At 40.0% G+C, this 27,494-nt stretch overlaps 1 protein-coding gene and 1 non-coding gene across 3 annotated transcripts; both read left to right on the forward strand.

Annotated features, from left to right (window-relative positions):
- Positions 1-2,423: 2,423 nt before the first annotated feature.
- On the forward strand, positions 2,424-21,211 carry Ublcp1 (ubiquitin like domain containing CTD phosphatase 1). 2 transcript variants are annotated; one of them, XM_017795232.2, is made up of 12 exons: positions 2,506-2,565; positions 3,426-3,506; positions 4,820-5,017; positions 6,001-6,092; positions 6,430-6,515; positions 6,593-6,708; positions 7,751-7,849; positions 10,231-10,268; positions 10,749-10,847; positions 13,473-13,589; positions 17,111-17,238; positions 19,982-21,211. In XM_017795232.2, the coding sequence occupies exons 3-12, from the start codon at positions 4,864-4,866 to the stop codon at positions 20,007-20,009; spliced, it is 957 nt and encodes a 318-aa protein (XP_017650721.1). In that variant the 5' UTR covers positions 2,506-2,565; positions 3,426-3,506; positions 4,820-4,863; the 3' UTR covers positions 20,010-21,211. The 2 variants fall into 2 exon arrangements, with proteins under 2 accessions (XP_008819878.1, XP_017650721.1); XM_008821656.2 differs by lacking the exon at positions 3,426-3,506 and having other exon boundaries at positions 2,424-2,565.
- Positions 13,735-13,858, forward strand: LOC115068184. The gene has a single exon (XR_003847564.1). It is a non-coding gene; the product is annotated as a small nucleolar RNA SNORA63 (small nucleolar RNA).
- Positions 21,212-27,494: the final 6,283 nt, after the last annotated feature.

Consider the following 27,494-nt stretch of genomic DNA (forward strand, 5'->3'; position numbering starts at 1 on the left):
TCTCACCATTAGGGAGCCAGAGACAGTTGGATCTCTGTGAGTTCAAGGCCAGCTTGATCTACATAATGAGTTCCAGGACAGCTGGGGATACAGGGAGACCCTGTCTCAAAAAGATTAAAAAAAAAATACAGAGAAAAAAAATAGAAATCTTCTTTTAGATGGTGTCCTAGTTTGCTTTTGGTTGCTGTAATGAACACCAGAACCAAAAGAAAACTCGGAAGGGTTTGCTTCCCCTTACAAGGTACACTTCATTATCATAGGACGTCAAGGCAGGAGCTTAAGGCAGGATGAGGATGCAGAAACTGAAGCAAAGACCATGGAGGAATGCTGCTTGCTGGCTTGTTCCCAAGGCTTCCTCAGATACCCTTCTTACACAGCCCAGGCCCATTTGTCTAAGGGTGGCAATATCCACAGTGGACTTGGCCCTCCAACATCAATTAACAGTTAAGAAAATGCCTCACAGACATGGCCAAGACCAATGCAATGGAGGAAATCCCTCAACTGAGGTCCCTCTTCTCAGGTGTCTGTGATTAGTGCCAAGTTGACAGAAACTAACCAGCACAGATGGGCAATTTACCAAAAATAAATAAAAATATAAATAAATGCTTTGCTACCCTACTTTTTGAGAAATACTATTGAACACCTGGCTATTATTTATTCTCTTGTACTAGCTCAGTTATCAGAACTCTCATAACATGGTTTTTCTACCATTAAAAACAAGAACGTCCTAATGAATAGTGTTGCTGACATTAGCTTTAAAGTATTTTAGTTGACTGTGGTGACTAACATATATCAACCCCTCTAATCACAAAGGTGAAAATATAGTGCGGCCAGGCCAAAAGGCTATTTGGCAGGTGAACAAAGCAAGGAAGAGCTACTGGGTTAAAAAACTTAAGCATTTGTTCTGGAGACAGTCCCTTGTCTTTTGATGGTCTTTGACTATGTTAAGCTAAACTACCAAACTGTAGTTTTCGTAGAAATTTTCTTTTTTGAAGAGGGCAAGATGTTTGTTTTGAATGAGCAGATATTCATATATTATTAGTGCAGGAAAAAAAATTACTAGAAGGGGAAAAATGCAAAACAGTATGTGGCTCTTAACTAAAGAACTGTCAAGACTCAAAATTTACTTTGCTTCCTAACAATCTCAAGATGGGGAAAAAAGTCAGTTACACTCCTGTCCATTAGAAAGAAAGACACAGGTAATCCAAGGACTGGAGCACACACGGGGCCAATATGATTTTCAGCTTTTTCCTTCTCTTTTAAAACCAAAGTTTCAAAAGAGATTATACACATGTATCAAGGGACCAATTTACTTCTTGTTTTTAAAGTTTATTTATTTAGAGATAAGGTCTCACTATGCAGCGCTGGCTAGTCTGGAAATCGCTATGTAGATCAGGCTGGCCTGGAACTGTGAGACACACCTGCTTCTGTTTCTATAGTCCTGGGATTAATGGCAGTCCTCCTGGTTTTAGGTGGGTCTTTCTTTCTTTTCTTTCTTTCTTTCTTTCTTTCTTTCTTTCTTTCTTTCTTTCTTTCTTTCTTTCTTTCTTTCTTTCTTTCTTTCTTCTTTCTCTTTCTTTCTTTCTTCCTTCCTTCCTTTCTCTCTCTCTCTTTCTTTCCCCCTCTCTCTTTCTTGCTTTCTTTCTCTCTCTTCTTCCTTCCTTCTCTCTCTCTCTCTCTCTCTCTCTCTCTCTCTCTCTCTCTCTCTCTTTTTCATGACAAGTTAATAAGTGATGTGGGATTTCCTCTTACGGACCAGATGGAATCCGTTAAGGCTTCCCTTTATTGTTTGTTCGAGGCAGAGTCTCACTCTGGTAGCCCAGATCGGGAACTGTCACTATGTAACTCCGGTTGGTTTGAACTTGCAGATGCTCCTCCGGCCTCAGCCGCCCACTGCTCTGAAACTCCCATTTCTTTTGAGAATTCCTTTCCTTCCATTTCGGAAGACGTAAAGCACCAAGGACGGGTGGGTGGGGATCTGATGCGATACAGTAACCTTTGCATTTGTGCCTTCAGAGCCTGGGTCCTGTCTCCTCTCTTCCCTGTCTGTCCTGTTTCCCCCTGGAGTGGGTACAAGCCTAAGGTCCTGAAATTATTATCGGCTGCCCACAGCGGCCATAGCAAGGTCTCATTTTCAGTAAGCCTCTTTCGGACTGTGACGCTGCCACACGAGCCACAGTCCGAGCCCCAGGGAGACCCCAGCAAGAGTGGAGTAGCCGGCAGGCTATACTAGGGTCCAACAACACGTCGCAAGGCCCAGGCGCTCACCCCGCTCGGAGCATGCGCAAAACTGCCCGCGACCACTCGGGCATCTTTCACAGCGGTCACTGTCGGGAAAAGGCGCTGTGGAAGTTTGTCGTGAGTGGTCCTCATCTTCAGCATGCGAAGAGAAACCTGGCAAGCCACCGCTGTGCCCCGCCCCCGACCATAGCGCATTTCCGGTTTCAAGTACCCACTTCCTGTCCGTTCACCGGTTCCGGTCTCGTTCCTGACTTCCGGTCTCCTTTGGTTCCGCAGCGGCGGGTGTCTTCTGTGTCCGCTGCGGCTGGTTCCTACGTGCTCCAGGTGAGAGGTTGCGGGTTTGCCCGCCTATGGCGGTCGCGCTGTGGCAGGGGGACGGCCGTGTGCTGCTTGCCGGCCCGGGCGGGCTGGAAACCGCGGCGAATGCCCAGGCCCTTCCCGGCGCGCGCGGCGGGGCCACTGCCTCCCACCGGCCTCCTTGCTTGTTCCCGGAGCTCCACGCATCCTAGAATGTTCTGGACGCATTGTCTCCCCTTCCGGGCCTGTCCCGCTTTCCCCTTACGCTCCTGGTTGAAGGCGTCCCAACCTGCTCGTTTTTGGAGTCTCTTCCCACCTTGGGATGCTATCCCAGGCTAGCCCTTGCGAGGCTGCTGCTGCCCTGGCCAGGAGCCCACCACCATCCCTTTTGCTAGGCTTGTCCAAAAGTTCTCCCAGCGGAGTGTTAGGTTTGAAATTGCCGCCTTTAATTGCTTTTAGTTGTGAGGTCCTGGGCAAGTTATTGTAACTTCTTTTTCAGGTTTCTGGTCAATATAATGACATGGTCAGTAGTTGTTCAGGATTGTGAAGGTTAATTGAGATAGTTAATTGATTAGCGTGCTTTTCTCTCACATTACCTTTCATATCGCTCTTTCCAGCGTGGAAAGTTCAGTCAGGGATGTTAGCTCCTGCCTTCACACTGTAAATATCAATTGTGTCATCTTACCGTTGGCACCCTGGATGCCAGAGGTAAGAACTGCCACAGCCAACACAGGATGTTAGGCAGAACTCCAGCTTAAATTGATGTCCTTTGGGTATCCCATTAACAATCATTCTTATTCCTGTCTCTTACAGAAAAATATTAATGTAAACTATTTCAGTTTAACCCCTATGCCTCTTTAACAATTGAAGGTCATAACGTTTCTTAGGGCAAATTCTCACCAAAGTGTCCCATGCTGCCCTCAGCACTCTTGCTGCAGATTTTCTGCGGAGCATTAAAAACATAAAGGGTAAGTATGAATAAGAATATAATGTGAGTCACTTAGGTAAGCTGTTGTGAATGTGAATTTGTTGCTCCTTAATAATGAGCATGCCAGCAGAGGATGACACTTGGTTTCCAAGTCAGTTTTTGCATATTGTGATTTAAATTTCGCCTTTTCTCTTGTAGTTGGTTTGTATATTAACATGGCTAGTGCAATCAAATGTGTCACCACAGAAATGATGGCGTTGAAAAATGCCACTACTTGCTGGGCGTGGTGGCACACACCTTTAATCCCAGCACTTGGGAGGCAGAGGCAGGTGGATTTTGGAGATGAGGAAACTCACTTCTCTGACCTGTGGGGAAACAAATGTATAAATGTAGACGGTTTTGGGGGACCTGCACCTGGCTTTTGGTTGTTGATGACTTCAGATGCCATAGAAAATTTATGTGGTTGGATCTGTAGTTACTGATTTTTTTTTTTCTCTTACTGAAATTTGAAGCCATAACCACTGTAGGTGCACTTTGAATTAGACAGTTGTGGTAGAATGGTTGTAGGGTACAGTGAGATTTAGTCAGAAAATCTATTACCAGCTACGTGCCTATGGGTACATTATATAGCTGTTACCTTAATGGGAATAGAGGGAATGTTCTTGTCTGACACCTTTATTAAATGAGGTGATCTTTGTAAATCTGGTCACTTCATAATATATGAAACAATAGTGGGAGATTACTTTTCTAGTACTGTGTCTCAGACATAGTAAGTATTCAGCTTTAACTTTAATCAGTACACATATAGTGCTTAGCATGTGCCAAACCCTATGTGAGTTATAAATATTAACTAATTTAATGGTCATGAAAACCCAAAGGTGTGTGTAGTATTTCCCAATTTCACAGGTGAGGAAACTTGGTACAAAGCCAGGAAACGTCTCAAATAGTAAGCAGGTGGGAAGTTCATGTAGTTTGCACTGGAATCTGTGCTTCTAACGACTACTTGGCAGTACCATGTTAGATGAATGTGGATGTTGTGGAAGAACTTGTCTGTAGCATAAACCCAGCCATGCAGAGCAGGAGGCTGGGTGTCTCACTATTGCTGTTTTCTAGTTGAACAAGAGAAGAATCAGGAAGAGGGTTAGGAAGTGCTAAGTCTGAGCCAAAAACAAGAGTTTTGACTTGAGTCTTAGTATACTTCAGGATTCAGGGAACACTACTGTGAAGAGAAACATGTTTCTCTACCATCAGACTGTTCAGTGGAGTTCAGACTATACACACGTCTAAAACTCCATGTTCCAGGTTTGTTTTGGCTGCGTCAGTATTGATTATATGTATATGCCTGCCTTCTAGGTGCTTTGTTCTGAAGGGAAGCTGCCACCGCATATGCTTGAAGAATGGCCCTCCCTATCATTGTAAAATGGGGTGGGCAGGAGTATTCAGTGACAACGCTCTCTGAAGATGACACTGTGCTAGATCTCAAACAGTTTCTCAAGACCCTCACAGGAGTGCTGCCCGAGCGCCAGAAATTGCTTGGACTCAAAGTTAAAGGTAATTCTCACTTCACGTTTTTTACATTGCTGTTTATGAATTTCTGTGGTTGCTATTTGTTATTTTGTTCAAAAAAACCTTCCTTTCTGAGTTTTCTTTGCTAGGGATACTCCTACACTTGTTTCATCGGTAAAAAGAAGAATATGGACGGTTACTTGAAAATACTACTGCTATTTAGATTACTTTTTATTTCCCTGGCAGTGGTGTTTGCTTGTTAAAATGTTGACCCAGAAGCCTCAGGATGAAGCTCAGTCATTTTCTGGCATCTGTGTTTTAGCTTTCATTATAACTTGGGCCTTGTACTCTCTCTAAATAGTCACTTCTGTTTCAGTATTTAAAGATAATACTGAAGATAATATTTAAAAATCTTTGGCAGTGTTCATATCTAGCTTCTTTGCATTGTTTGGTGTCTTGGAAAGATCAATGAGGAATAATAGCAAATCTATCGTTTTACCTTAGGCACTCAAGTTTCAAGACTTCCTAGAAAAGAATTATCTTGAACAATAAAGCAGGAATTTCTTTTGCATAGATAGTAAAGGTGTTAGATGAAATTCAGGGGAAAGCAGCCCTTAGTCTTGACTTTCCGTGTTAGTTATGACTGATTCAGTAGTAACAATTTAAAAAAATATATTTATTTTTATTTTATGTGTACGAGTGTATTGCCTGCATGTATGTGAGTGCACCCGTGTTGTGCAGTGCTGCGGAGATCAGAAGAGGGCTTCAGATTCCCCTGGAACTGGAGTTAAGGACGGTTCGTAGCCGCCATGTGGGTGTTGGAAATCGAACCTGGGTCCCCTGCAAGAGCAGTCAGTGCTCTTAACCGCTGAGCCATCTCTCCAGCTCCAGTAACAATTTTTTAATGTAGGAAACAAACCTGCTGTGGCCTCTTTCCCAAACCTTTTAGTGTTAGACTTTTATATAGTGGAATAGTGAAGCTTGCATCTGAACTTGAGTGAGAAAACAGTGATTTGCTTCTATTGTAGGCAGACCCGCCGAAAACGACGTTAAGCTTGGAACTCTCAAACTGAAACCAAATACTAAAATCATGATGATGGGAACTCGTGAGGAGAGCTTGGTAAGTATTTACTTTTGTTGCCATATGTCCCTTTAAAGGTGTCAAGATTGACACAACACTGCTGTATCATAGTTTTAATTGTGGCAAAGTTTTCAGTCTAATGAGTACAAGATAACTTCCTGGGAATGTGGTATTAACTCATCAGGAAATAGGTATTGGGGACCTTTTGAGTATATAGTTGTATGATAAAGCAATGTGGTCAAATTTAGCATGGAAGATCTGCCCAGGAGACATACGTAACAAGTAATTAATACTGAGAGTTGCAGTCATTGGGTTTTTATGTAGTGTGTGTTTATGGTAAGGTAGTATGGTAAACAAAGCTTTTCCGGTCTAATAGGAAGATGTCTTGGGTCCTCCCCCTGACAATGATGATGTTGTCAACGACTTTGATATCGAGGATGAAGTGGTTGAAGTTGAAAATAGGTAAGTGCTTTTGGCTTTAGAAGAGACTGTCATGTGAGACAGGAGGGGGCGCCTTCACCTGCTCTTTTTTCTATTAGGGAAGAAAACCTATTGAAGATTTCTCGCCGAGTGAAGGAGTATAAAGTGGAAATATTAAACCCTCCCAGGGAAGGGAAAAAGCTTTTGGTGCTAGATGTTGATTATACGTTATTTGGTAAGTCCATTGATAGAGCTTTCCCATTTTTCCCCAGCAGTTCAGTGTTCACATGAAACATTTGAAAGCTTTCCTTATTCCAATAGTAAACCGTGCATTCTGGGAGATACAGATAAGCCAAAGAAGGTGCCATCTATCATTCCAACACCACAGACGACCACTTATAATATTTTGATGTATCTTCTAGTGTCTTCGTATGTATCCCTTTTTTTTCTTCTATGTAAAGATAGGTTGAACCTCATCTCAATTATTAAGTGTTATTTGCTGCTAATCAAATACATTATAGACAGACAGAAGATAGATAGATAGATAGATAGATAGATAGATGGATGGATGGATGATAGGTAGATAGATGTGTAGATATGCACGCATACATAGATGTTTTGCAGGGGTCATAGGATGTGGATGTGTCATAGTTTAACCAAGTCAGTACTGATAAATACTTAAACTTTTATAAGGACTATTTTAAAAATTATTTTTTATGTTTTACCCCTTATTTTCTGTTAATATATTCAGACACTCTCTTAAATTTCAAATTAATCATGTTGATTGAAAAAGGCTTTAATTTCATCCTCTAACATTGACCCAAAATAATTCATTCCTGATAGAATATCTTTACTTCTAACTGTAAATGTTAAATATGCGTTGTAACTTAATGTCCACATAGTTTAAGAATTGGTAAGTTAACTGAACTGATGGTTTGGTGGAGCTGGTTATCTCAAGGTGGTGAGTAAATGAGGGTGGGGCCTTGTTCATTTCTTATTATTATGAAATAATCTACATAGCAGATAAGAACAAATTTTAGAGTGGATCACATCATCCAGAATTTTCGGTACTACTTTGCACATTGAGCAAACTTGAGCAGTTGAAGTTGGAACTCAAGGAAATTGTGTGTTTTGCAAAAACTGTTAAATAATGTAATTCAGCCTCAGGAAGTTCACAGTTAATATTTATATCATATTACTTTTATAATAATTTCATTCTACTCAGTACTTGTTCCTGATAATAAACTAATAATTGTTTGTGACCAATTTTCTTTTAGATCATAGGTCTTGTGCAGAGACTGGGGTAGAATTAATGAGACCATATCTTCATGAATTTCTAACATCTGCATATGAAGATTATGACATTGTTATTTGGTGTAAGCTCTATTTTTTTTGTTGTTGTTAGATTTCCATGGAAATAAGGTTGTTGCTTATTCTACTCTACAAAGAATAACTTAAAAAGACTGTTTAAATATGAATGTTTCTTTTTTAGCAGATTTATACAGTAAAGCACTCTTGCCTTTCTTACGTTGCCAGTATGAAGTCCTACATAGATTTGTTCAGCAGCAATGAGATAGTTGAATATAGGACAAGAGTACAGTATGACGTTAGAATAAAAATTGTCGCTCGCCTGCCCCCCTTCCCTCCCATCCTCCCTCCCTCTCTCCCTCCTTCCTTTCTTCCTTTATTTTTACAACACTATAAGGGATTGAATTCAGGGCCTTGTGCATGCTGAGTTATAGCTCCAGCCCTTAGAAATTTTTCTTTGACTTTACTGAAGAATCTTCAGTACATCTTCCTTTTTTCCTCACTCTTTCCTCAGTCTTAAAACATGAGTAGAAAGATTCTTTTAAAAACTAAAAGTGGGGAATAAAAAAAATAAAAAACAGACCGCGTCACAGTGATGTAATTATACAGAAATAAAGAGCGATGCCAATTACTTAAGGAAGACTTAGACTATAGGGGAAGCAGTGTTGCTGGCATTGCTGTGGTGACCATTGAAGAGCAGGCAGGTCTGTGACAAGGTTGTGAGTTTGTTTCAAAATAGAGCTTGGCTTGCTATATTACTAGGGTCACAGTTAGTTCAGGTGATGTTTATTTTCCCATAACTTTACTTTCTGGAAAAGTAAAGCATTGCAATGATTAACGTCCTACTTCCCAGGAGACATTTTAAGTTGCCTCTTGGCAATGTTATAGACAAAGAGTTATTGTGAATGATATAAATCTCATCAATTATAAAAGTATTACATGTAATTTTAATAGATTATTTGATAAGAAGCCATATAGTTGGTTGCAATCTGTAAATTTCCTTTGTATTTTTCTTTAAAATTAAGAATATTTCCATTGCTGAGTGATGCCGAGTTCACATCTGTAAAGATTAAGATTAAAAATATGGTTAAAATATGATAACTTCATGGCTTAATAATGTGGGGAAAAGAGAGCTCACTGAAGTTAGCTCCTCTGACATCTTTGGGGACAAAAAAATCCCTGAAACATTAAGCTGGAAATTTAGAGAACCTTTACAATCATATATTTAAAATAATTTTTTTGTTGAGATTTTTGAGACAGGGTCTCCCTGGAGCCCCATATGTCCTGGAACTGGCTTTGTAGACCAGGCGGACATAGAACTCACAGAGATCCACCTGCCTCTGCCTCCTAAGTGCTGGGATTAAAGGTGTGTTCCACCATGCCTGGCTCTAAAATGAATTATTTTTGTAAATTATGCTATTTGCTAGTAGGTTGAAATGGGTACTTGACTTTGGAGCTAAGTACGCTAGGATTTTAATTGTGGCTATCTTTACTGTGTGACCTGGGAAGGCCATTGAATGTCTGTGAACCCTGCTTTCCTTACCTAGAAATGATAGCTAGACCTGTATTTTAGGTTAATGGTAAGAAGAGAAATAACAGTAATACTAGTACTAAAGCTAATGTATAAAGGCTACTTCATAATGAACAATTATTTTACTCTCTGTGAGTCTCCTTGTTTTTTCATCTGGGAATTAGATATATAAAACAGGTACTAAATTATAAAAAAAATTCTTATGAATATTTTTATTATAAATATGACAGTCTCTGAACTTTTAGTTCAGCTGACCACTTCTACATGTAAGGTGACTGGATTGTTTGTATAATGAAGATTTTATTTTGAGAACTCAGATTACCTCTTTTGATACTTTAGTTAACTGCTTTTTCCTCTTAAACATTTTTCTTACTACTTCATTTGAGACAGTGGTGAGACCATAGCAACAGTAGCTAATGTCTAATGGGGAGTAGACATGTAACTTAGGGATATTTTGTAAATATGTCTCAGGTCCTTTAGTATAATCTGCTGAACTCAATGAGCATTGTTTGCTAAATCTGACAAAATGCAGCTAGTCATTGGCCTTAGTCGTCAGCATAAGCTTTTGACATAAAACATCAGTATGCTTATAATGACATTATATATGCCTACATATTGCCTGGAACCTTGACTGTGGGAGAAGGTTGAGATCTAGCATGCTAGACTTATGTTAGGAATGAACAGAGAATAGTGGCAGGATTGATTTTAAAGGGTTAGCATATTGTGGTTCTATCCTACAGATGAAAGTGGTTTAAGTTTCATTCTAGGTAGAGAACACTAAAGTAAGTTATTAGGAACTGCTATTTGTGATGTTCTTAAACTTGTAATCTTGCTTTAAAAGCTTATTTATTCAGAAGAAAGATCTTTTTAATGAAACTCAAACTTTTCATGTGTATTGTATTATTCCTCATGTTTTAGCTGCAACAAATATGAAGTGGATTGAAGCTAAAATGAAAGTAAGTGTTAGAAACCAGCCACTAACAATGTTTGAAATCACATTTCACTTATTAAAGGTTTTGGAACCAAATCAATTTCATTTGTCCTGGATGCCATTTAGTAGCTGAATAATGTAATATTGGGAGTAGAGTGTGGTAAAGGTCTGTTCAGTGTGGAGCATCTGAATCCCTAAGGAATTTTCAAGGAAAACTGAAGCCCCTCCCCGCCTTAAATCTCCCTCTTACTACAGTAATGTTCTCCTTCCCTTTGCTCTGGTGTAATGCTATGAGGTGATCCTTTTCTAATATGGTCATTTAGGAATTAATCTGCTTCTAGTTTACCTGCTGACATAGTTAAGCAAAACATATACTTTCTAGTTGTTTAGCAAAATGTTGCTGCCATTGCTGTAGAAAGTTGGCATTTTGAGAAATTGCAAGTGGGATATTCAGAAAGCCTGGAATTTTACACATTATTTTAATGTTATGAACGTTTGTCTACAGGAACTGGGAGTGAGCACAAATGCAAATTACAAGATCACCTTCATGCTGGACAGTGCTGCTATGATCACAGTGCATACTCCACGGAGAGGGCTGATAGATGTAAGCACTCCTTTGCCTTCCTTTGAAGATGCGTTTATTCTGTAGTATACTTTCTGTGTTTAAACTGACAGGGAAAAACTAGAAAGAATTAATCTAAGTGGAGAGTAAAGTGACAGTTAATTTTTTTTTTTTTTTTTGACAAAGCAAATGTATTGAACAGATTTGAGTTATAACATTGCAGTTAAGTCTACTGGAGGACTGTCAAGCAAAGAGCTGTTGAGGGTCACCATTCTGTGATGATGGCAGTGAGGTGTTTACTAGACAGGGCAGGTGATAAAAATAATGAAATCATTAAGAAAGGTGTTGGAAACAAACCAAAATATACTCTTCGCAAGATGAAACTGGTATATTGTGATATGTATAGGGTTATATATGTACCCTAGAGACTGTCAGGACAGCAGAGAAGACTGAAGAAAATGATGGAGTTTGATTTGCTTACTCGTCAAGCGACTACATCTACAAAGTCTTGCAGCAGGCGCAGTTAGTAATGAGATAAGGGAAGTGTAGTCCATGCCTTTTTAAGACACATAGCAGGAATTGGAGAGAATTTAGGATTCTGGAGAAGCTTAGGAGGCAGTATTAAAGTCCTAAATAGAGTGGTTTAAGTAAAGGAAATACTGTACATACCAGGAGAAAAAAAGCTGCCTGCTGAATACCTTTCTACAATGTAAATGTTAAAGAGAGGCTTAGAAAATGTTAAGCATAGCAATATTTATAGTAGTGGAACATGCAATAAAACAAACTCAAGTGTCCAGGAATAAAGGATTATAAATTGTTGTGCACATAATACAATGCAGTTAGTCATTTGATGTAGCAGAATGCTTAGTGGTTTCAATATTTTTATGACATTAAAATGAAAGAAATGTCTTCTTAACATTTGAAGCTGCTGGGAAGTGGTTATAATGTTTTCAGTCTCGGATTCCCCTCATTTAACAGTGGGAATTTTCAGGGGCTGCCGTTTCTTATTAAAACAAAAGCCTGGAAGTGGGACATCAGACTCTCCAGTTGCTGCTGCCTTTGATATTGACTAAATTACACACGATCTGAAGTTTTCATTTGTGCTTTTGTGTGTTTTCAGATTATTGTGTGTTCAGCAATAGAATATAGTACCTAAAAGCAAAGTAGTCCATGGCTTAGAACAAGGTGTGCTGGAGTTATCACCAGATGCCACCATTTTCTAAGAGGATATGTGGTTTCTAGTTCTGGGTATCAGGATTATCTTGTCACACCTCTTGAGACTTTTGACCTGAAGACCCCTCGAATCTGGCTCCCTGGGTCAGTTCTGTGTGCTTGTCTTCAAGAATGGAGCAGTTTTGTTTCAGGAGTAAACAAATAGTGGAAAATAATTTAGGTGAAAACATTTTAAATTACATTAAAATGATATTCCTTTGCAGTAGTTAGACACTAGGAATGAAAAGCACATTCCACTTTAAGTATAGAAGATAATTAAGTATAATATGTTGTTTCACATCACTGTAAATGAGATTCTTGCCATTAGGCAAACAGAATTTGCTTTAAAAAATGAATGTCTTAGCCAGGTGTGGTGGTGCATACCTATAATCCTAGCACTTGGGAGACAGAGGAAGGTGGATCTCTGTGAGTTCAAGGCCAGCCTGGTCTACATAGTAAGTTCCAGGCCAGCTGGGGCTACAGACAGACCCTGTTTCAAAAAGACCGAAAAAAAAAAAAAAGAAAAGAAAATGTCTTTAAGAAATTTTCTGAGAGGACTGGAGAGGAGAGCTGGCTTGGTAGTTAAAGACTGCTGGCTGCCCTTCCAGAAGACCCTGGTTTGATTCCCAGCACCAAATGGTGACTGATAGCCATCCATAACTCCAGTCCCAGGAGATCCAACACCTTCTTCTAACCTTTACAGGCCTTGTGTGCACATGGTGCACTTAAATACATGCCTGCAAAACACTCATATACATAAAAGTAAATCAAAAATTTAAAAACGTTTCTGAATGTGTCATACATTTATGTTTTTTCTCAGAACTGAAAGGTTCGTAATTCATGAAATCGTCCCCCTAACTAGACACTGCTCCACACCACTTATTCCTCCTGTAGAGAGGTATTGTCTTTCATATTTGTTGTGTGATCCTTCTAGAAACTGTGAGTGTCAACACTTATGTCTTATATAGAGTTTTATCGTTTTGTAGTCCTGGCTTAGGATTTCCGAAACAAAACCAGGAATTTACAAATTGTGATGTTTTGAAGTTTAGCAATCAAATCCCTAAAAATTAGGTACCTGTGCCACTGAATTAAAGACTGAGTCAGCTGGGCTCAGTGGTACATCTGTAGTCCCAATACAAGGGGGAGGCCAAGGCTGGAGGTGTATGAGTTCGAAGCTAACCTGGGCTATGTAGTGAGGCTGTCTCAACAAAACAAAACACCCCCCCCAAACAAAAACAAAAACCGACCACAAACAATCATGTAAAGTGTTGGAATAGGTTTATTTGAGTTAGGCATGAACAGACATTTCCAACGTTTGAACATTGCAGGGTAGCCTGGTCCTCTGGTGGTCAGGCAGTGCAGTCCTACAGATGGAAGTAGTTTGGAGTAGCTCTGCTTTTAAGAAAGGATGCGCTGTTGATAAGTGCTGAGTTAAATATAAACTTTCATTTTAAGGTAAAGCCTCTTGGTGTTATATGGGGAAAGTTTTCCGAGTTTTACAGCAAAAAAAACACCATTATGTTTGATGACATAGGAAGAAATTTCCTCATGAACCCACAAAACGGGCTGAAGGTAAGACATGGTTTTACGTGCTTTATGCTCACGTAACCTGAGCTGCGTAAATTTTTGGAAGTGCTGTTAAGTGCTATGTGATGCTGTTTTAGTTAGTGGTGACCAACATGTATAATGGTGGGTCCTGTAAGGTAACAGAGCTGAAAAGCAGGATTTAAGTACAGTATAGCTGTTAAGTGCTATGTTGTTGTTCCCCCTGCTAAAAACAGTGTTGTTTCTTAACTATGCCTGGATACCTGTAGCGGCCAGGGATGCTTGGTCTCACGTATATTTAAAAAAAGATAACAAAGCTGAAAATTCCTGCTGCCTAATATTTTTTACTGTATCAGATCTTCATGTAGAGACTTAACCGTTGTGTCGCAGTCGCCATAGTCTTCAGTAATGTGCTGTACAGGTTTGTGGCCTGGGAGTGGTACCGTAGAACTTAGGCCTACAGTAAAGGGATATTGTCTGGGTTTGTAAGTATACTATGATGTTCAAGCAATGTGAAATCACCTATGTGTACATTTCTCAGGAAGGGACGTGTTCAGTGGTGCGTGACTGTACTTACATATCTTTATGATCTAAGAAAAGTGGAGCTATTCAGGGAGGTTCGTATGAAAATGAGTGCTGTCTTTTGCATTGTGATCCCCTCAGTTAACCAGTCCATCTAAATGGTCAGCTTCAGCTAGTGCTGTGGGAGCAACCTGGGCTTTCTGATGTTAACTTGTAGCATCCAGAGTGAACTCGGGTGACGCATCTTAGAATTTCGGATGCTCTGGTAGGTAGCTCAGTAGCTGGCACTACTAGTGGCACATTTAAAAAAAATGAAGCTAAAGATTTTTGAAATTCATATAGGTCAAGTTTAGATCTTAGAATTATCAAGCATCAGAGCTAGACGTCTAGCTATAGTCACACTCACCTTGCCCACTTTCCCAACTTCTTAGAAAGAGTCCTAGGATGAAAAGTCATAACTTGCCTCAAATCGTATATATACCTGGTTTTTGACAGAATTTGGACAGACTCTGAGCTTGGCTTCAGGATCAGCGGTAACCTTAGCATGAGTCACATGAAATCCTGTATACACGCTGTTGAGGACATTTAATCCTGATTGTGGCTTAGAACTGGAATAGAGAGATTTGAACCTTCCACACTTCTGGTGCACATAGTTGCTTATGTGTTTGTGCAGTATGAAAATAGAAGAGGTCTCTGTTACTCTAGGAGTGCAGTGGGTCTCCATTTAAAGTGGAGATCCTCTTATTGAGGGATTCTTCATTCTCAATCCTGAATTTGACACCCAGCTGGGTTCTTGGTAGTCTTACAGAACAGGAGACAAAAACGTGTAGAAAGTTGAGTTTTGAAACCTATAGACCATTGATTTGGTTTTAGTGTGTAATGACTATAATTTAAGTGTCAGAATGCTGGTTTAAATCTCGAATTTGCCATAAATGTAAACTGTTGATTTGGAAGAAAAGTGGTTATATTTTCCTTAGAAAAGATTTTTGTTTGAGACTTTGGATGAAGTGTTCTTCCTAAACATGTAATAGTCCACCAGATATAGGGTACAAAATGTATGCTTAAGTCTTGACTAGAGATTTGACTGAAGACCCTACTGGCTATTGGTGTTCTTGCAAACGTCGAGGTCACCATGATTAAGAAATGTTTTTTGAGGAGAACTTCAGGTTTTTTTTTAAAATTTTTAGTTTATTATTTTTACTTTATGTGTATGAGTGTATTGCCTATAAGTGCACCTGTGTCGTGCAGTGTTATGGAGGTCAGAGAGGGCTTTGGAGTCCCCTGGAACTGGAGTTAAGGACAGTTTGTAGCCACCATGTGGGTGCTGGGAATCGAACACAGACCCTCTGAAAAAGCAGGTGGTGCTCTTCACCACTGAGCCATCTCTGTAGTCTCTGCCTTTGAATTTTTTCAAGCAAATCCCAAATTTATATTTTATTTAAACTTAAATATTTTGAAAGTCTGTCTTGAGTTGTCTAAAGGTATTTGAATTGATATCTTTAAGAAAAGACAAAGCTATCAGGGCAGTAATACAAACGTGTATAAAATTAATAGCTGAACAAATTGTTATAAAAATAACTCATATAATTACTGCTTAAGTCAAGATATATACCGTTCCTAACTTGTGATTACCGCACTCTTCCTGACGTAACTTGAAGTAATGCTTTTTAAATGAATGACTTAAACACATCAACCTTAAAAATTTGGAAAACATGACTGTCTTTTTTATAGAAACTTGTATTATTAGAAGTGATTTTTAGGGCTGGAGAGATGGCTCAGTGGTTAAGAGTATTAGCTGCTCTTGTAGAGGACTCGGGTTCGATTCCTAGTATCCACATGGTGGCTAGCATCTGTAATTTCAGTTCCAGAGGAATGCAATGCCCCCTTCTTACCTCCACGGGCATTGCACAACATGGTCGCACTTACATACATGCAGGCAATGCACTCATACACAAAAAAGAAAAAAAAAATTTTTTTAAGTGATTTTTATAGAAAATTTAATGATAAAGAAAAATGGTATAAATGTGTGATTGAGCTATATAAAATGTTCAGAGAAAAATACTGGAATAAAGATAGTTACTGCTGGGGCTAGAGAGATGACTCAGTGCTTAAGAAGACTTGCTGTTCTTCCAGAGGACCTGGGTTTGATTCCCAACACCTATATGTTGGCTAACAACCGTTCATAACTCCAGTTCCAGGGGATCCGACACCTTCTGGCCTCTGTGGGCATTGCATGCACGTGGTGTACTTACATACATGGAGGCAAAACATTTATACACATAAAATAAAAAATTATACATATTTTTTTTAAATTATTGCTAAAATTTATTTAGCCCTGCCAGGTGTGGTGGTACAACTCTTTAATCCCAGCACTCAGGAGGCAGAGACAGATGGACCTCTGTGAGTTTGAGGCCATCCTGGTCTGTGTGGAGAGTTCTGAGCTAGCCAAGGCTGCGTAGTGAGACCCTGTTTCAAAAAAGTTCTAGCTCTACTTCTGCAGCTGGAGAGAGGGCTCAGCAGTTAGGAGCGTTTCTTGCCCTGGCAGTTTCAGTTCCCAGCACCCACGTGGTGGCTTACAACTGTCTTGACTCCACCCAGGGCACCCAGCACAGGGTGGTTTCCATGGGCTCTGCATGCAAAAGGTGCACGTACAGACATGCAGACACTGGTTAGATCAAGCTTATATTTGGGTTGACTTTTTATAAATTAGGTAATGTAAATGAAATTAATTAGAGGCAGCTCATGACAGGAAAAGTTCATTTGCAAAATGGAGTAGCCATGTAGGGTTCAAGTGTGGGAGGAAGCTGCTGCTGTCAGGGTTAGACTGGAGGGATGCAGGGTAACAGCAGTGGAAGGAAGAGCTTTGAATTTGTTCTGTAAATAGTGCAGATGACTTCTTGCTTTAAAACTTAGGCAGGATAAAAGTAACTGGTCCTTGTCCAGTAACTCTGATTTAAATGATAGAATACTGCAAGGTTTTGTTAGTTTTCCTTACCAAATGTGAAATCTTCCTTGCTTTTCTTTAGATAAGGCCATTTATGAAAGCACATCTAAATCGAGAGAAAGACAAAGAACTTTTAAAATTAACTCAGTACCTCAAGGAAATTGCAAAATTAGATGACTTTTTGGAGCTAAATCACAAATATTGGGAAAGGTAAGTGTTTATTCATTTTTCTCTTGACATCAATGAGTGAAAAAATATTGGTGGTGCAAATTGTACTCTGAAATTTTTATTTAAAATGGGCAAATTCTACAAGAGTATTTTCTAATCTAGTGTCATAGCCTCAAAAGTATTTTCCTTTTTTTCTTTTAACGTCTAACTTTTTCATAAACCTACATCTCATAAGCACTTTAGTGCTTCTAGTAGACAGGACATGAGGAGCTGCTAAATTATTTTGTGACATAAAGGAGGCCTCTCTGAATTCTCCACCTCTCCCTGCCATGGTCCTTTGAAGCAAGGTCTTTGTATCTAGCCTAGGTTAACCCAAACTCTTATTCCTCCAGCCTCTTAACTGCTGGATTGCAAACATGTCCTACCATGCTAGGCTCATGCAGGATGTAATTATTATTCCCTTACTATAAAATGTCAGGGTAAAATTTGTTCAAAATTACAAGGAATTTCTGTTTCTAGAGCAGAGTTAGAAAACCAATCCACTTTAAAAAAACAGAAGCTTGGGGCTGGAGAGATGACTCAGCAGTTAAGAGCATTGACTGCTCCTGCAGAGGACCCAGGTTCAGTTCCCAGTACCCACATGGTGCCTAACAACCATCCTTAACTCCAGCTTCCGGGGATCTGATGCCCTCTTTTGGCCTCCTTAGGCATTGCATGCACATGGTGCACTTAGGTATAGGCAGGCAAAACACTCATACACATAAAAAACCAAGAACCCCTGTAGTTACTCATGCTTTTCTTTGTAAATATTGCCATATATACCATGGTATATACAGTTTTCTGGTTTGTTTTTTAAAGCACAGACATGCAAAAATGCAATATAAATTATAATAAACATCAAGATTATAAGAAAATTCTCTGGAGAAATGGAGCTACATACTATAAGTAATACTTTCTAAAAATTAAGGTGATGCATACCTTTAATCCTAGCACTTGGGAGGCAGAGGCAGGCAGACCTCTATGAGTTCTAGGCCAGCCTGGTCTACATAAGTGAGTTCCAGGACAGCTGGAGGTACAGGGAGACCCTGTCTCAAAAAAGATGAAACAAAACAAAAAAACATTAAATCTTTGAAGATCTGGTTCCAATAATATAACAACTAATAAAAAGAAGCTATCCATAAAAATTCTTTGCTTTTTCAAATTCCATTTTTGGCTTTTTATATCACTTTAACACAGCTTCTTGTTAGAGCCTCATGGTCCTATAGGGAGATGGAGCAAGCATTTTATTTTGTTCCGGTCTTCAGTTGCAGGGATGTGACTAAGTCATGTGGGTTAGTGGCTACTCAGCACCTGCCCACTTTATGTCATCAGACCCATCTGTGACCTCAGTCCATCCCCACACTGCTAGAAGGGTAGCTCGTACATGTGAGAACGAGGTCAAAATGGATATTGAGCTATAGATTTCTACCAAATCATGGAGACAGAGTTGCCCACTTGGTAACGAAGCACCTTTGCATCCTTTACATTTCTTTTTTCTTTTGGCAGTGCTGGGGATTGAGTCTAGGACCTCATGCATGCCAGGCAGGCACTGAACCTCTGACTACGAACTCAGCCCTCTCTTTGTCCTGTTGATTAGTTTTTAGTATTTCTTTTAAAAAAGAATTTTATTTACTAATTTTTTTTGCTGTGTGTTTGCTCCTATGCCATGGTGCACATGTGTAGGTCAGAGGCAACTTGCAGGAAGGAGTTGGTTCTCTCCTTCTACAATGTGGGCCCTACAGATTGAATCCAGTTGTCAGGCTTGATGGCAAGCCCTTTTACTCACTGAACCATCTTGCCAGCCATCCCCCTGCCCCCCAGCACCTGTTTATCCCACTGTTTTAATGCAGGAAAAAAAGATCTTTAAATAAAATTTCATAAGAAGGTAGCATACTACTTAAATAGGAAAGTAGGCAGTAAGTGCTATAATGATGCGGGCAGCCTCTGGAGCATCATTGTGAATCTGACCTCTGCCATGGCAGGTTGATTAACCTTCATGTGCCCGAGAACCAGGAGTGTGATACTGAGCAAGATGCACAGATGAACACTACATGGTGATGGTCGAATTAGGAGTCCTTTATTTATAGCCAGTGGTCAGTGAGGGGGATAATGCTCCAGAGAACTGCGAGGAGAAGCAGGGCAGGGTTGATAAAGCCTAAAACCACAATTACATTATGCCAAGGGCAAAGCCAATAACCATAGTTAGATCAGATCACCGTAGTTATACCAGACCAGGGACAGGTTTTCAGTTAACAGAAAGCTTCAGTAAGGAAAAAGCAAGTTTCTCAGAATGCAGAAACAATGGGCTTCATGGAGATGCAGGCATAGCTGGGAGGGAGGACGTGCTATCCTGACCTGCTGCCTGGCTACGTGTGAGTTTCCCAGCATTGTAGAGACAATGTACTCCCTGAAACCTCCTGCATGACACGTTCTGCCTGGCTGACTGTAGTGGGAATGGCTGGGCAAAAACACAGGGTAAAGCAGCAATCACCTAGAGCAAAATGAAGTTAGTTTTGCCATTTCAGTAAGTTCTAGTAGAAATTTGTTCTGGCATTGTTGTGAGGGTTAAAAACAACTCATGTTCTTACAACAGTGCTTGGTACATAAACAGTCACCAGGTTTTAGTAATTAACAGTGTTTCTCTTAAAAGGTTAACCATTGAAATAAACTCCTTTGGTAGGAGAGTTGGATTACTTCCTAAATTCAGCATAATATAGCTGTGATGTGATCATCCAATTTCTTTCAGGTATCTGTCAAAGAAGCAAGGGCAGTAGTGACAAGTGCAGTTTCTGAAGAGACTTGAGATCCATGGACTTCTGCTTTTTTTGCTAGACATCACCATGATAGTGCTGGACACTAAAGCGGACGCCAGAGTGCTTATCCTTGGTCTTCCAGTGCTTCGTCAATTTAATTCTGTAGTTTTTGAAGATCACGACGATACGTTTAAAAAATTGTTCTATGTTAATAGACTTACTCTTGAAAAAAACCCGTTGCTTATTGAGGTGTTTTCCAACCCCTCTGAAAAAATGGAAAAAATGAAAATGAAAGGTGGAGAAAAAGGCACCCAGCAGTGCCATCTTGTTACTCTGGAAACAAGTCTGTGTTCTGTTTGTCTCATGTTACGTATCAGCTGCCCAAGTCTAAAACCAAACCTATCTTAAAGCTAGTGCTTTTCCCCTTAAAACCAAAACAAAACAGAAAAACCAAAACCAGCTTTTGAACAAATAACTAGTTTGTTATGGTTAAAGCCACCAAAAGTTTTTATTCTTTAGCATAGCCTTTCTCCTGTACTCTGCTAGGTGTGTCTCTAAACTCCGAGTCCTGTCTTGTGTCAGGGTTCTCTAAGGATGGAGAACATCTGTGTGACACAGCTGTGCTGTAGGATGAGACAGAGACAAACGGACTGAAGCATCAAACTAAAGGACAGGAGTGTCTCTTTTCGGTGGCTGAGTAGAAGCACTTCTGTCTAACATCATAGTCATAAACGCAGCTCAAAGCAATAGTAAAAAGGCTCATGTCACCGATTCAACCTAAGAAGCATGAACAAAATTTTTTGTTCTATTCTAGCTGTATCTTATCTCTAAGTGCTAACACTTTCAGTGAAAATATGTAGCCATAAGATTAAAAAATGCCTATAATTTCAATGCATAAGCCTGCAGATATGTAATGTGACCACTGTTTTGTGTTGACAGTATTGCTTTATACAGTTCTTGTATTTGAAAGGACTTGTTCCTTTTAAATGAACATGGTGTATATTGTTCTTACGGAACTATTTCAGTGGTGTAAATAATAAATATCTTTTCTTAATACATGGGTTATTGGTTCTGTAGTGCCACAAATACTTCATCAAACCAAGCAAGGACTCATTAGAAGATTTAATGTGAGCCTGGCTTGGTGGCACACACAGGTGGTCCATTCAGGAGGCAGAAGCAGGAAGGTTCAGAATTGGAAGCCCACTGTAGCTGCAATCTCTAAACAAACAAACAAACAAAAAATACAGATGGTGTTGTGTGTAGATCACTATATATTCAGAATTGACTTTGGTAGCTAGATGAGAACTCTTAAGACAGTTCATTAAAATGTTTCTTAAATGTTTAAGAATAAACTTAAATATTTAAGTCCTGATAGAATTTTTTTTTTTTAATTGCGTGTGCGCGTTTATACCAGCATGTGTGCCTGCGGAAGCCAGTGGACATCCGGTGCCTTGCTGGCTTGCTCTCTATCTTACCTATTGAGACAGATTTTCACTGAACCTGGATCTTACTGGTGTGGATCTGCCTGAGTGCTGCCCAGCGCTGGGGTTCTAGGCACATATGGCCTTGCCTTGCTTGGCCTTTGGCCTCTTATTTTATTCCCTCCCTCCCTCCTCACTCTCCCTCTCTCTTTTCTCTCTGGGTGTGGGTGTGGAGGCCAGAGGTTGACATTGGACATTTTCCTTGATGGCCCTCCACTTTATTTTCTTGAGGCAGGCTCTCTTGTTGAACCAGATTCAGCAAAGTCTAGCTAGCCAGTTTGCCTGGAAGATCCCCTGTGTTGAATGCTGGGATTACAGGCTATGCTCACCTGGCTCTGTTGTAGGTTGTAGGTACCTGAACTGCAATCATGACTGCATGGCAGGCACTTTATCCATTGAACTATCTCCCCAGCCCCCTTGCCTGAATTTACATGGGTGTTGGGATCTGAACTTGGGTCTTCAAGCTTGCATGGCAGGAACTTTTACCTACAGTGCCATCTCCCCAGCCCTACACTAGAATTTTTTAGAGTGTTATTTCAGTAGCACATTTTCCTAATGGAAATAATAGTTTATTCCAAATAGAACGGAATGGACTTAATCTTTTTCAGTGAGCCAAACGTGAAAAATAAAAAATGTTTTCCTAATTAGTATAAGCTATACAAAGATTTAGTAAAGTGGTATTTTAAAATACATTTCCTACCATTAGGTGGTGCCCAAACCAAAGTTTATTAGATCAGCCACTGAAGCTATTGTCATATGTTTATTGGGATCATGTGCTATGTGTAATACTTTCATACAGTGTAGGAATTTACATATCTTCTGCCCCTGAAGCCTTTTTTTTTCCTTTGGTCTTTTTGAGACAGAGTCTCCCTGTAGCCCCAGCTGGCCTGGAACTCACTATGTAGACCAGGCTGGCCTTAAACTCACAGAGATCACCTGCCTCTGCCTCGTGAATGCTGGGACTAAAGGCGTGTGCCGCCACGCCTGTCTTATCAATTCTTTTTAAAAATTTATATTTTATGTGTATGAGTGTTATGCCTGCATGTATGTAAGTGCACCTCTGCCATGCAGTGCCCAAGGAGGCCAGAAGAAGGCACTGAATCCCCTGGAACTGGAATTAGCACAGTGGGGGTGTTGGGAATTGAACCTAGGTCTTGTGCAAGAATAGTCAGTGCTCTTAATTGCTAAGCCATCTCTCCTGCCCCAATGCTTATTTAAAGGACGCATCTGTGTGACACACAACTGAGCCAGGAGGTGTCAATTCAGTTGTGTATCTGGTGAAGTAGCATGCCTCTTTTACCAGGCATAATCCAAAGCTTTAGAATAATTGGCACCTAATGTATATTTAGCCTAATAACATCATGAATCCTTATATTTAAAGGACAGTTGAGACCTAGGAGCCCCTCAGATTTCTGTTCTCACAGTGGGCTATTGAATTAATGATACCAGAGCAGCTGTTCAGTGTAACAGGTCAAGAATCAGCAAGCAAGTACAGCAAACAGTGGAAGCATGTTCATTTATGGAAGTGAAGTAGTTGTCTGTGCGGGTAGTGCTGTGCAGAGATAGAGACTGGGGATGGCTATGCAAAACAAATAAGGTGATTGCCTAGTTTTTAGTTATTAGGAATAGTAATAAAATATTGTTATAGTTTGGCTCTCAAGTCTCCAAAAGCTCATGGTTGAAGACTTTGTCCCCAGTGCTCTGAGGTAGGGCTTGGGCAAGTGATTGGACCTCGAATGATTGGACTCTGATCTCATGAATAGATGGATCTGTAGGTTAATGGACACTGGGAACTAGGTTTGCTGTAGAAGCAAGCTCTGCTTCCTGGCCATCCAGATGAGCAGCTTTGCCCCACCTTGCCTTCTGTCATTGTGATGTTCTGCCTTTGCCAAAGGCCTGAAAACAGTGGAGGCTGCTTACCATTCATTGAAACCTCTGAAACCATGAGCCAAAACAAGCTGTTCCTCATAAATTCTTTCTCAGGTGTTTTGTCACAGTGACAAAGCTGACATACATAACCATGAATAGTGGATAGACCCATAAGGGATTTTTCTCCTGCCAAGTAATCAACAGAACTCTCACGGGGCAGATTGTTGTAATACAACTTTCCACTGAGGTATTTATATTTCAAAACCTCAAGAGGAGTCTGAATTTTAAAAGCTTAGCTATTTATGTAAGGATCTAATTTTCAGAAATTAGAAATTGGGGAAGCTTTGTGGGTCTTGGTGAGAGTGCCACGTATTTAGAGTGTAAGAGAACTCCTTGGAGAGTCTTAGATTTACTGAAGACTTCTGACAAATGAGTGTCCTCGGAGAACTGGGACAAATAACCATTAGAAATTCTGTGAGTTGGGAGAGTGTCACCTAATGATGCCAGTGAGTTCCAAGTAGAAAATAAATCCTAGTAGTGAGACTCTCTCAAAAAAAGAAAAGAAATCTTAAAAGCCTTTCACACTGGTAGTGCAGAAGTTGATGTCAAGTGTCTCCCTTGATTGAACTCCATCTTAAACGTTAAAGCAGGCACTCTTGCTTGAACCCAAAGCTTGCCAGGTCAGACAGTCTAGCTAGCCAGCTTGCTCTGGGGGTCCCGTGTCTGCTTCCTGAGCACTGGGATTATAAGTAGGCTGCCATGTTTGCCTGGCATTTACATGAGTGATGGGGATGCAAACATGTTTTTATGCTTGTGAAACAAATGCTTTACCCACAGAGCCATCTTTCTACCTGTTTTTTAAACTCTGAAAGAAAGCAAGTACTTTATAAATGCTAAGTTTAAAGAGATTTTCTAATACCAACTGTTAACTTACTACAAAATTTATTCCTTGTGAAAAGCATTAAAAATTGAGCCTATGAAGCCGGGTGTGGTTAATCCTAGAACTCGGAAGGCAGAGGCAGGTGGATCTCTGTAAAATTGAAGCCAGCCTGGTCTACATAGCAAGTTCCAGGCCAGCTGGGGGCTACAGGGAGAACCTGTCTCAAAAAGACAAAAAAAAAAAAAAAAAAAAAAAAAAAAAAAAAAAAAAAAAAAATTGGAGCTTTTACCTGTTGTTTTGAGTTAGGGTATTGCTGTCTAGCCCAGGCTGGCCTCAAATTTGAGTTCTTCCTACTTCAGCCTTGTGAGTGCTGGGATTATAGGTATGTACCACCACGCCAAAGCTTTAAAAAAGTTTTTTGATTTATTTTTATTTTATGTGTATGAGTGTTTTGCCTGTATTATGTAAATGCACCCATGTCATCAATGCCCATGGGGGTCAGAAGAGGGTGTCTGATTCCCTGGAACTGGAGTTATGGATGGGTGTTAACCTCCATGTGGGTGCTGGGATTTGAACCTGGGTCTTCTGCAAGAGCAACCAGTGCTCTTAACCACTGAGTCATCTCTCCAGCCTCATACAACTTTTTTTGTTTTAAGGTTTATTTACTTTATATGTATATATGTGTGTCTACTTATCTGTATGTGTATCATGTACATGCAGTGCCCACAGAGTTCAGAAGAAGCCATTGGATCTGCTGGGACTGCAGTTAAAATTTTGAGCTGCCAAATGGGTTGTTGGGAACCAAACCCAGGTCCTCTGCAAGAGCAACAAGAGTGCTCTTAACCATTGAGCCGTCTCTCCAGTCCACCTATGGCTTTTAAACACTGTTTATAAACAGAATGCAAACCTTACAAATACCAAAACCAAAAATGACTATCAGTGATGCTTCTATGGGTCAGTGAGCCAGCAACGAACAGCAGTCAAATGAATTTGTATATAACTTGGATTCTAAGGACCAAACTAATGGCTTTTCAGGAATATATAGACTAGGAGGGTGAGGTGAGCAATTTTCTTTTGTATTTTATGTGTGATGTGCATGTGTGTGTGCCTGTTCACATGTGTGTGGGTGAACTTGTGTATGGGTGTACACGTATGCATATGGAGGCCAGAAATTGATGTCAGGTGTTTTCCTTGATTGCTCTCCAACTTATTTATTCAGGCAGGACCTCTCAGATGGACCCAGAATCCCAGATACAGGCTGGTCTGCCCTCCCACCACTGGAAGTAAGGCAGGCTGCCACACAACACCCAGCATTTACGTGGGTTCTGGAGATAAGAACTCTGGTCCTCATGCTTGCTTCACAAGCACTTTGTCCCCTGTGCCATCTCCCAGCTGAGGTAACCAATTTTGAACTGAATTCAAGTCTCTCCTGTTTCCCACACTTCTGATTGCTGTCAGGTCTTAAATAATCTGTAGAGAACTGCTATGGTTTCCCAGATACAGATACAGCTTTAAGAAGAAAGTGGTTTGTCAGGAAGACACTAGGTTGGAATTCCTCTTTACCAGCAGGAGGTCCTGGGGCAAGTGGCCTCAGCTCTGAACTTCTCCTTAAAAAAGTACTAAAAGAAAAACAGTATTTGCCCTACCTCTCCCACTGGCTGTTGCAAAGGTCAAATGGTGCACACGTGAAAGTATTTTGAAACAAAGAAGGCTCATGCAAATGTCAGATGTTATTAGAAGTAGCTTTCATCATGTGTCAGTCACTGCTGTGCAATTCTTTATTTTGAATTTTCAGTGTTAGGGATGGAACCTAGGGACTGACGTAGGCACAGTCTACCACTGACCTAATCGCTAGCCAAACTTTGTCACTCTTGAAATGGAAATTACCAAGAGTGTAGTTTTAAAAGGAAAGAAATTTATTATGTATATACTTTAAAATATTACCTTGGTTTTCTAAGAGTTTTAAAATGTATTACATTTATTTATTTATTTATTTATTTATTTATTTATTTGAGAGAGAGAGAGAGAGAGAGAGAGAGAGAGAGAGAGAGAGAGAGAGAATATATGGAAGCCAGCAAACAATATAGAGGAGTGTTCTCTCTCACGTGTGTTTTAAGCCAGAGAACAATCTATGGAAGTCTGTTCTCCATCATGTGTGTTGCAAGGATTGAATTCAGGTTATGAGGTTTGGTGGCAGGATCTTTACTGCTGAAAAAATAATGACATTATTCAATGATCAAAACTTCAGCACTATTATATACCACACCTTGTACAGTGGAATATTAACATTATTTTAATCTTCCAGTTCTGGAAAAGAGCTCTTGCTACTGTTACCATGCCATGTAAAAATGCAAAAATTGTCCCCAAACAACAAGGCTTAACAGGTTTTTTTTTCTTGTGAAGATATGCTAAAATAAATGTTAGCTTTGTACCCAGTACAGGACTTGAGCCCATGGAATGGTGCCGTCTTCTTACCTCAACCCAATCTGTTCAGGTAATCTTTCACAGACATGCCCAGAAGCTTGTTTCCATCCTTTCAAGTTGAAAATATTAACCACACATTCTCTGCTTGAATTAGCCCCCCGAGTCAGACCCTGTACGTCTATTTCTTTGTAATCTTCCCAGATATACAGTAAAGTTCTGAACTTGGTAGGTGTTGGCAAATGTGAGTTGAATTAGCATGTGACTGTTGTTTAAAGCTGTTATTTTGTGTGAGTGTGCATGGTGCATGTCCTCGGAGGTCAGAGGACAACTTTCTGGAGCTGGTTCTCTCCACCTCTATGTGGCTTCTGGGTCGCCAGGGTCAGAGCAACAAGTGCCTTGACCTGCCGAGCAATCTCACCAGTATCTAACACATGACTGTTTAAACAAACCATAATTAATGTCTCGTCTGTTCCACTTACGATCTTCAGGTGCTTCCGGCTGTGACGGGCTCAGTGACAAACACAACATGCATTAGTCCCTTTTGGCCTTCCTGCTTCTTGTCTTTTTGATTCACGTTTATAGGAGGATGTGTTGAATATTTTCAGGGTAGTTTATTATAAAAGAGGAAATTTGCACATTCTGCGTATTGATGCAAAGATGTTAGATGGATATACTGTTGTGTCTCTGTGATGCATGAGAGGCATTTTCATCATTTCTTAAATACATTCTGTTTTTAGTGTTATAGTAAATTGATTCATGTAGTTTACAAATGCCTTCATAAAAACTGCAGAAGTGCATAGCACCATATCTAAATGCCATAATTATTTCTCTTACGTGGGCACTCTCAGAGAA

This window comes from Nannospalax galili, unplaced genomic scaffold (assembly GCF_000622305.1).
Source record: "Nannospalax galili isolate Female #2095 unplaced genomic scaffold, S.galili_v1.0 scaffold667, whole genome shotgun sequence".
In the NCBI taxonomy this organism is placed as follows: domain Eukaryota; kingdom Metazoa; phylum Chordata; class Mammalia; order Rodentia; family Spalacidae; genus Nannospalax; species Nannospalax galili.